An 11,282-nucleotide genomic window follows, 5' to 3' on the forward strand; every position below is an offset into this window, starting at 1 on the left:
TCATCATTACCATTCTGCTGCAAACTGTCTAGAACCGCTGTCTAGAACCCGCAGACTTTAACCAGACGCTGGGTTCCTTCAAGTTTTGAACCATTTTTCTCAATTATCTCCCTCCAGGATGTTTGTGTCAAAAACAGGTCTATAATTATATGAGTCGGATCAGGGCCATCCTGTGTGTTTGTGTGTAAGAGTTTTGTTCCGTATTATTGTAGTCTCTCACATTAAATAGCTTCCCCTGTAGTCAGACTAACGCTCTCAGTCCTGAGGGTCATGACCCCGTCCCAATCCGAGGTGCTGTGTCTGGATATCCACATGCCAAGAAACTAAACGCAAAACCATGTGAGTTAAAAACTCTGAATGGAAAACCCAGTCAAGTCCTCTGACACACTCAACTCCCTGACTTCCTGTCTCGAAAGGAAACGAGTAAAACATTTGGTACTTGTATCATGGGATACTTTATAGTATAAAACAGTCCAATCAGTCACAGACAGGTCACACACAAGCTCAATTCAATTAAATTTTATTCATGTAGCGCTTCTTAATATTGGTCACTGTCACAAAGCAGCCTTACAAATAAAAATATATACACACACACACGAATCAGAACGATCAGGTTTTCCCTGATAAGTGGGCCGAGGGCAATGATAGCTATCGAAAATTTAAGCAATCGAGTATTCTACCAAAAAGTTAATTGATTAATCGGATGAAATGTACTTTTGCTTAATTAAACAGAAATGTAAAATATTTAAGAGAAACAAGGATTAATTGTTTTTCTTTTTTAAATGCATACAACATTTTATTAAAAATAAACATTATTATTATTCACAATACAAGGAATAGCTTCAAGTTGACTGAGATGAATTAAGTGCATTACAGTGCCATAAATTCTTATTTTAAAGCCTTTTCTCAGATGGAAAAAAAAGAAAGGGGATTTCAAATGACTTAAAGTATCAAATAAAACTAAGGCATACATTAAAATAAATAATTATACAAAAACACTACGTTGTGCAACTTAATTTTCAAAACTAAAGGGTTTCAAAATCTACAGCTCAGACATAACATAAGCCTTTACTGACAATTTCTGTTGTTTTCTCTTGCTGGTTTCTTCTTCTCTTGGCTCGCTGATATTTTCATCCCTTCCTTCCATTTTGCAGACCGTAACAAAACGCTCTATCAAATCAATACACAGCGAACTGTTTGCGTCTCCTTCCGCTTTGTGGGTGACATAAGCGCTTCTTCACCTGGATGTGCACTGTGTTATTCCAAACAAATAATTGCGCAAAAACATAACGCAAGCTTTTAAAATTAATTAAAAGAAGCTTCGAGGCAGAATTTTGCTTCGATCATTTTTTGTAATCGAATTACTCGAGAATCGTTTAGCCCTAGCGACGGTGATGAGGGAAAAACTCCCAGAGATGACAACGGGAAAAACCTTGAAAGGAACCAGACTGAACAGGGAACCCATCTTCATTTCAGTGATATCAGGTCATACTGAGTGTCAGGAGGATTGAAGTTCAGTATAACAGAAGCGGTGTTTAAGTCAATCAAACCAAAACTGAAACATCTGTGCAGTGGTACAGCAAGGTAACTCCAACATCTAACATCGTCATTTACCTGTAAATCTGTATGGATTAAAATTCATCACGATGCAGTAAACATTAAAGACTTTTAATATGATTTAGCACCGTGCAAAAACAGGCTCGGACAGCGTGTCACAGCTTCTCGTGAAACAGAAGGCGTGATCAGGACTCACTGGATCCCCCCCGCACACACACCTGAAGCACCACTGGAACACATCAGCACCATGGCCAGCGACAAATCCATGCATACCACCTGTGCCAGATGTAAGACTGGGCACAATCACTTGTCCTAAGGGTAAGAAGATCTTCAGACCTCTGAGGAAGAAGAGCCACACAATGAGAGACCAACTGTTACAACTTTAACTACATTAAAACACTTGCACTCTCTCCTGCTCGAAAATCCACCTCGCCCAAGAATAAAGTTCTCGGGGAGCTCCTCGAGAGTAGGGCCTCTTAACCCTGGGACTGAAGTAAGCCTCGACAAAACCACTCATTCAGACTACAGAAGATATTTATGGACCCTCACCAACAAGCACCTAGAAGTGAAACATCTTCACTTCTGCAGGAGATGATCAGCAGCTCATCAAACACGCAAAGTCAGACATTCCAAATGAACTCTGATGAAATAAAACATACAATTGCTGCACCAGTTCCTTCTCCTCACTCTTACTGTGTTAAACCGGGAACAGTGACCATGACGTATGGGATACATAATGATACAGGAGATGATGGGAGGAAACGAGACATCAGGAGGAACATTTAAGCGAGTTCTCCAAGCTCAAGATGGAACCAGGAACCCCAAAAAAAAACATCCCAGAATAACTTCTCTCTCTTAAGAATGGAGTTTAAACAGTTAACTCTTTCTAATCAAGATGTGAGATAACAGATCTTGAGATCACAATGTTTATACGATACAATCCCACACACGGTTTTGATATCTGTCCATAAGCACTTTCCCTCTGGGATTTTTTGAATCTTGAATAAAACAAATTCACACTGTGTCAGCTGCGCTCCAGTGGGGGCGTTAAATGGGGTGTAGTGACATCAGCAAGAGATTACACTCATGAGTAAAGTGACATATATAACAAATATAGATAATAAAGTGCAACAAAATGACAGGCTTCAGTATGTTAATGAAATTAGTTAATTTTGTATATTAATGGAATATCAAGTCCCTCAGGATTCCCCTAAATATCAGACGTTTACTAGATCCAGATCACAAACATGAGGAATGTGTTCGTGTACAACCTCCAACTATAAGCTCCGCCCCTCTTTAGTAAGAGACACTGAGGTCGGCTTGGCGTGTCTTTGAGGAGGCATGTGTTTGTCCCACACTGCCCTGTTTGTAGCTGTTGCGTGATGGGTGAGAGTTCGCTCGAGGGTAGAAATGACAATATCCATATCAGAGAAGGAAACGAGGAGAAAACTTGTGTGTGAAAGCTGGGTGTACATATGTGTGTGTGTGTGTGGGGTGTGGTCCTGTGGAGGAGCGCTGACTCTGAGGCACAAAGAGACAGTGTGGGATCAGCTGTGTGTGTGTGTGTGGACGAGAGTCGTTCTAAAGTCACTGTGTTGTGGTGCGTCATGATGCATAAAACACCAATGTTTCTAAACAGTTATTGGAGTTTTAGACAATTAACACAGAATGACGTACATGTTGGGTTGTGACGTTTGAGCTTCCTGTGTGTGTTACTGGACTATAACTGGGGTTTTAGTCCAAATCTAGAATGTCACTACAATGACTAGTAGAAATACATGTTATGGTCATGTGACCTGTTCATGATTAAGACACCGACTGTCGAGTTGAACAGATTTTTGCACACTGCTCATCAGCATCACTGTCTGATTTTGACACGTTAAACAACTGACAGATTTTGAAGTATAATTATTTTTTTTATGACTCCGGTCCAACTCCGGTCTAAAGCACCAACCACATATAAACCAAAGCAGCACTAATCTCTAAAGTTACCAAAATACCTTTTGTATATCCTGCAAAAGATTATATAACTTTTAAGAAAATCAATTTGTAAAATAAAAAACTGAATTATAATTTATACGCATTTCCTCACACTTTTCAAACTTTATCAATAAAACTGAATAAAATAAAAGTTTACATAAATATATTTAAAAAAGTGATCAGTCTTGCTTCCCTAAACATTTTAAGTTACTAACTTAGGCCGTTTGGAAAGATCATTTTATATGAGACCTAAAAATGGAAATTTTTCAGTGTTGTACTGTCTCGCTTAAAAAAAAATCATCATTTAAAATGCTAATAATTTTTTATATTTCTTTATGAGTATTAACACTAAAATTGGTGTATGCTTCTAGAGGTGTAAGACCTGTAATAATTGCTGCAAAATTGATTTTTTGTTCCCATGTAACCATGTCAAATTCATGTTGCAATATGTTAACAATTTAGCATTTTAGAATAAAACACTTTTTTAGGTTTGTGTCTTTTCATGTGAAACCAAGTTTTATCTGAATAACAGTTAAAATCATTAAGAAAAATAATTGAAAAGATTAGAATAAAAAAAAAAACAGACACTAAAAACATAAAAGGGCGCGAAATTGTATTTAGCAAACGCGTTTCTTTTTTTCTGATAAAAATATAAATGTGTATGCATATTTATAAAAAAAAAAACAAAGCATGGATCGAGAGATAAGAAGCATTAAGTATTATGAAAAATAATGTTAGATAATCCTGTCTGAAAATTCACTTTTTAGCACCGATAGCACAGTTTGGCCAAAATAAAGCTCTAGACTGTACGCAGGTACTGCCCTCGTATACACACAAGCACATGATCGAAAGAGACCTTTGTCTGTCTTTATAAGAGACTAACATCACACATCACAAAAATAGTTAAAGCTGCTGTAAATAACTCAACACCTCAGTAAGACACTAATGAAATGAACACATAGAAGAGAGGGATGTGTGCATTGGTGTGTGTGTATATATATATATATATATATATATATATGTGTGTGTGTGTGTGTGCTCGCGTTTTGCAGGTTGAATATTTAAATATTTAAATATAATTCAAATAATGCCTTGAACATATTTTCCCTGAAAACCCGATGACCAGACTGTGTTACACGGTGACTCGGTGCGTCAGGCTGTCATTATGTTACACACCCTGTTATCTGATCACTGATACAAAACCTGATCAGAATTAAGGCCGAGATTCAACATTCAGCTTTAAACTGTCTGTACTTTCCTTATGACTAAGAGTTGCCTAGAAATTATTTTTTAGGTGTGATCTGGCAACCCTGAGCAATCATAGCGCATGTGTGTGAAAGATTCTGAGAGCAAAAATATAATTTCTGCATGTGTAGGGTAGGACAGACGCAGCACAGGATCATGGGAATGTGCGACATCTGCATTCTTTTATTTATGCATGTGATGCACTGACACACTGGATGCCTGGGATTGTATCCAATAGAGATGGGGCGAAAAAAACGTTATGATAAGCAACTCTCTTGTGTGGTGATTCACGATCGATTTTTTTAAAAAACCTATTATGTTTATACAGTAATAGTGATAAACGGTTGATCAGTCAGTGACCAGAACTGTCTGTTTTTCTGAGGGCATTAGTCTCAAAGCCCACTTATACACGCCCTTATACCAGTCTCAAAACACTGCAAGCGCTAATTAGCAAGAAATCGTGTGCATTAGAAACCTCGTGTGCCTTCGTTATAATCGTTCTGCTCGCAGCCCCTCAACCCGCGCACTCACTGTTGGAGATTTTGGAGGCGTTTGAGAAGGTACAACATCGCCGTTTCATTATAATGCTACAGGTAAACTATTTACACTTTTCATCCCGTGTGGTCAGAGTAAATTATTTGCCAAGTTTGTTTAGAAATAATAATTATGGCAGATAACAGAGATACACACTGCTCAGTGAATAATGTTAAACTCTTGTATTGAAGTGAGCTTGTATTGTTTAAAAGCTGTGCTTGTTTTTTGTTTTTTTTAAGTGAGAAAACTAATGTTATAAGCAACGGGCTTACGCTCCATTGAGCCGCCTTTGCAAGTCCGTATCTGTTACAGAGGAGGGTTCAGCCGATCGTTAACCTTAATCATAATCGCTGTACTCTTAATTTCTGGCTTAAAAAATCCTTTTTCCTTTATATGTATTTAGTTTTATTTAGCCCAATCGTTTTTATTTCAATCACTGTGGGCGGAGCAGAGCTGGAGGCAAAAATAATTCCCTGAACATGTTAACTAACACTGGCTAGTCAGTTTCGTCCAGATTGTATTTAAACACCAGCTGAAGAAAGCACAAGTTTCTCAATATCTCTTACACAGACAGCTATTTATAACTATTCAAATTTGTATTCAAACATTTTTTGAGGCGAACAGCAAATGATTGGGGCAAATGATCTCATTAAGCCAATATTTATTTATTGATCACCTCATATGTACTCAAAAAAAATGCCTACATTGCTGACAAACTTTAGATAATTCTCAACTGTGTGTAAATTACTGCCCACGGTGATTAAAAGGAGCCGCACTGCTTTATAATGAATTAAAGTATAAAGATTGATCTTATACAGTGACATTGGTCACTCAGGAATTTACTACGTCACCATTCGGTCTAAGAGAGAGATACAGAGGAACTCGCCCCATGTCATTCCTGCTAAATCTCTACTTTATAATTAACATGAGGCGGCGTGATGATTAACCTTTAGAGTTGTATCCATATCTCTGACACACTCTGCTTTACTTCACCTGATGTGAAGCATTTTTTTGATGCTCGTCCTCTCAGCTTATCATGTTTAACCAAAACAATTTATGACTCTGGCGGAGGCAGTGGTGTGTGAGATAAGCTGGAGCGAGTCCTCTTGTGATTGGGGCGAACCCTGTCGGGAGCGGAACACCCTGAAGTGATTCATGTCTGACTTTAATTTGCCTTACCTCCAGCTAACACAATGATGTAATCATCAGATACACTCCTTAGATTTCTTTTTTTTCTCTACAGTAAAAGTCAAAATGTTGCTGTGTGTGTATGGGCTTTACATCCAAACTATCAGAGCACCTAATTATTAGGGACAGGAATCACCAGGGGTCACCCGATACAACGAGATCACGATACCGATATCTGTTTCGCGATTCTGTATTCAATTATATTTTATAAATATCCAGAAAAGAAAATTATATACATTTCTTTTTTTAATGTTACAATTTTAAACAAACAGAAAATAAATTAACCTTCCACAAAGGATGGGAATCGCCAGTCACCTCCTGATACGATATTACGATACCTCGATTAGTCAACTGAATTAAAATTGTGATGCTACGAGTATCATGATTTTATAAATATCCCAATTTAATATTTTTCCAGAATATTTTTACATTTTTAAACCATCAATGATTAATTAAATGTAGCTTGTTCCTTATAACATTTATGTTTCTTACTTAAAAAGCATTTAAACAATACAAACTACATACAAATACAAAGTTTTACATTTAACTGAGCAGCGCCTATCTTTTTCATACGCTGTAATTATTATTTCTAAACAAATTTATATAATTCTATAATAATTCACTCCTACCACACAGGATGAGCATGTGTAAATACTTCAGAGTGCGCCACCTGTAGGATGATAAAGAAACGACGTTTTACTGCCTTAAACGCCTCCTTAAAAGTCTCAAAACTCAACTCGACAGTGAGCACACTGGTACACGCGGCTTATACTGTGGGCATGCATAGCTTCGAATGCACAATTTTTTACTAATAAGCACTCGTGGTGTTTTGAGACTGGTGTAAGCGTGTGTAACGAGTGGGTCTGAGACCAATTCACTCACTGAGTTTGGAAAAAAAGGGCAGATCAGAGGATTTTCACATCTGCGATTATTGATAATGTAACAACATCTGTCGCGCCGCTTTTTTTGTTGCGGAAGCTATAGCGCTCGGTACAAAATCGTTTATATCTGAGGCTGATCGGTTGATCATCGGTCACGACCAATAATACTAAAAACCAGCCAAATGCGTCTCGGAACTGTTGACACTCTGAGCTTATTCACAGGAGAAGGAAGAATAAAATAAAATCTTACATACTGATCACATGGGGCTTATGTTACATTTATATTTTAACACGACATGATATGGAGAGATTTACCCGAGTGAGTAACGCTGCTGCTCTGACGTTAAAACGTGACACACAAGCACAGTTTACTCTGCATTAGTAACATTAACGTATTCTAAAGAGACAATACCCAACATACAAAAGTACTTCCTGTCCTGTCTCCACAGTTTCCCTCTGGCACACGCACATTACAGAAGTAAAAAGAATAAATGTACAGACATATGAAAGAGATGAATGTATAAACCAGTGACATGAGGAACAGAAGAACAAGGACTAGATTAACGCAGTCAGAGCTGCTTTTGATTTGAGGAAGTGTGTGTATGAGTGTGTGTGTGTGCGTGATCCTGGCAAGATCCGAAACCTTCATCAGCTCCATGTTACACACAGGTTACAGAAATACAATGACATATAAAAGACCTGTACATATAGACTAGTATAAACAGAGGATCAGAAGAACATGGACTAAACCCAGAAATAAGATTAATTCAGTCATTTGATTCGAGGAAGTGTGTGTAAGAGTGTGTACGAGTGTGTGTGTGTGTGTCTCTGTGGAGGATCCTGGCAAGATCCATAATCTAGCACACAGTCTTTCCACAGCGGCTTCCCGACAGGATGTGATGTCGCCGCACCGAGAGCGCCCGCTCTGACGAACAGGGAGCAGTCGGCATCCGAGCGGAAGAGCCCTGGCGCATTAAGTGGTGCATTACTGCTCTTTAATGCCTTCTTGCCCCGCTCCAGTTGTGCAGAGCTGTGCAGCGCTGCAGTCAAGTAAAAATGCGCAGAGCTGATCACACCCAACACTGGTGCAAAAAAAAAAAAAGGAGCAAGAGCCAGAAACGATATAACGACACGGGGACGAGTTTTTACCCCCACGCAGGGGTATTACTGTACTGTACTGTCAGGTCCTGGGGAGGGGTAATGTGGGGCAGTGCCAAAAAAATCTCTGATCCCAAAATAAATAAATAAATTAATAAAGCACTATGAGGTAAAGCCTTCTGGATGAGGATGTGTGTGTAAACCCTAAGTGAGTGTAAGGGCGAGCTCACACACACACACACACACACACTGAGGCCCAGACCCACCTTATACACTTGTCCATATGTGCCATTGCCCACCACCTCGACCAGCTCGAAAATCCCAGCAGGGTCCTGAAACACACACACACACACACACACACACACACACACAAAACCTTATTTACACACTCATATAAAATCTCACACACACATCATCCAGAGACACACTGATGGACAGAGGCGTTGCCATTAGCTACAGCTAAAGCCTTATTTTCGTGCAAACAAAGGACTGGGCGAGCCACACACACACACACACAGCTTTCACAAGCAACAACACCACAAAAAAAACAAAACACAACATAACAGGTTTAACAAATGTTTTTTTTTTCTCTTTTTCTTCACAGGCGCTAAGGGAAGCTAACAGTGCTAACGGCGCGCGCGTACCCGCAGAGAGGCGAGGTCTATGTCCCCCAGGCTCTTCGCAGGAGAATCGTTCGCCATCTTCCCTCCTGCTGTAGCCGAGCTCCGGGATCAGCCTTCACTGCGCCTGCGCCGTCACACACAGCCTGCATCCGACACTCCGTCTAACATCGTCCGGCGCACGAATCACTCTTCTGTTTAGTGTAATATATAGGCGTATTGTGAAATAAATATTTGTATTTTTCTTCCTTTTCTTTCCCTGAACGCAGGAGACCGTTTCCGCCGCGCTGTCTGCCTGTGTGTGTGTGTGTGTGTAGGCGGAGTGCAGCTCCCAGCTTCAGTCCATAACGGAATACCGAAGGAGAAAGAGGGGGGGAGGACGCCGCGCGCTGGAGAGCACGAGCAACAACGAGTCCCGAGCGAATCGGTTCACGTTCCTAAAGGACTGATTCATGATCCGATTCACTAACGAATGAAATCGAATCATCACTGCATCATAACTGAACATTAGTTCTATTGTTCATGATAAAAATGTAAGAATCTGGACTAATAATAATAATAATAAGTGCAGTTGTTAGGAATGATGAGCGTGCCCAAGCAACGGTCATCGTCCCCTGGCGCACCAGAAAGACAGTGTATTTATGGGGACATACAAATACCAATATGACATAATTTAAGAAAAGGGGGAATTTTTTTTTAGATCTCCAAAAAAACCCAGATGTTGCATCACACTATGATGTCACTCAATATGATGTCACACGGAAAGTAATTAACCACTTTTCAGCATAAGGTCAAGGCACCCTCAAAGCTGACCTGTTTGAGACAGGGACGGATCACGGACCAGGCCAGCGGGGCCACTGCACAGAGCCCAAAACAATTTGCAACGCTTATGAACAAATTATTTTCGTTTGTCTATTTTAGAGGGCCTACATTCTTTGATCTACTGCCTACAAGGGCCCCTGACCCTATAGGGAGGGCGTTTGGCTGCCAAGGGCCCTTGAATTGTGGTGATTGTGGTGGTGGGGGCTTTTAGAGGGCCCTCTGATTATGAGGGCCCTACTAGGAGGCCCTAGGGAGAGGGGTGTAGTGTACCTTTAGAGGGCCATCTGATTACAAGGGCCCCTACCATGGGGCCCCTGGCTTCTGGGGGGAGGGGAGTGGGGCATGTTAACAGCCTTACAGAAGGCCCTCTGACTAGGGAGCACCTGGCTGCCAATGTACTATGGAGCCCAGCCCACCAGCTGCTGCCAATACACAGTCTATGGCTGCTTCACACAGGTTATGGAATGTTGCTACTATTCGGATCAAAGATTCTAGGGTGTTATTCTACTCTAGGAATTTCTGCATACAATACATTGTTTTAATGCTATTTTAATCCACGTTATTGTACCAAATACATTGCCGATTTAATCAGCAAAATAAGCTAGATCATATTGCTTAGTTGATTTTGTTTACCCATGCCAACGGTTGCTAAGGGAAGAAAAGCTATGCTTTTGAACAAGGGTATCGTTAATTTCAGCCCAATTGGTCAGTAATAGCAAATCAACACGGATTTGACAGAAAATTAAGCAATTTAAATAAAGAAAAGAAAAGAATTATATGGACGTGCAGTAGACGTTTCTAGTGGGCATTCCCAAGTTGAAATCATGGATATGTTTTTCTTGTCGTGGCGCAATGTGTTTATTTTTTTGTTTCAATCTGTTATATAGTATGCTTGCCCTCCCAAAACTACACTCAACAAAAATATAAACGCAACACCTTTTATTGTGGGCAGTATAAGGTACACCTGTGCACTACTCATGATGTCAGATCAGCATCTTGATGTGGCACACCTGTGAGGTGTGAAGTGCTCACTATCACACATTAAGACTGATTTGTAAACAATGTTTAAGAGAAATTGTAATATTGTGTATCTGGAATGAATTTTAGATCTTTAAGTCCATCTCATGAAAAATCGGAGCAAAAACAAAGGTGTTGCGTTTATATTTTTGTTGAGTGTATATGGCATAAAGTAAAAGAACGAAAAGTAATGTAATAAAAGTAGATCTAGATCTCCCCTAAGAGAAGTACATCAAAATCTATTGGGTGTGTTTTGCAAATGGCCCAAAATAACTGTGTTCCGGTTGAGCTGAGCCCATGCCATGTAAAGTAAAAGTTGTTTAGCTCCATATGGTCTAAA

General features: G+C 39.7%; 1 protein-coding gene across 9 annotated transcripts in view; it reads right to left on the reverse strand.

The window, feature by feature from the left end:
* The window catches only part of map4k4 (mitogen-activated protein kinase kinase kinase kinase 4), a 62,044-nt gene extending 52,595 nt beyond the window's left edge, over positions 1-9,449 (reverse strand). For all 9 annotated transcript variants that reach the window (XM_053496049.1, XM_053496048.1, XM_053496047.1 and 6 more), the window contains exons 1-2: positions 9,128-9,449; positions 8,750-8,815 (exon numbers count right to left, since the gene is read on the reverse strand). In XM_053496049.1, coding sequence (XP_053352024.1) covers positions 8,750-8,815; positions 9,128-9,184 — 123 coding nt within the window. In that variant the 5' untranslated portion in view covers positions 9,185-9,449. The remainder of the gene's footprint in view (positions 1-8,749; positions 8,816-9,127) is intronic.
* Between the last annotated feature and the right edge of the window lie 1,833 nt (positions 9,450-11,282).

Source organism: Clarias gariepinus, chromosome 5 (assembly GCF_024256425.1).
Source record: "Clarias gariepinus isolate MV-2021 ecotype Netherlands chromosome 5, CGAR_prim_01v2, whole genome shotgun sequence".
NCBI classification, from domain to species: domain Eukaryota; kingdom Metazoa; phylum Chordata; class Actinopteri; order Siluriformes; family Clariidae; genus Clarias; species Clarias gariepinus.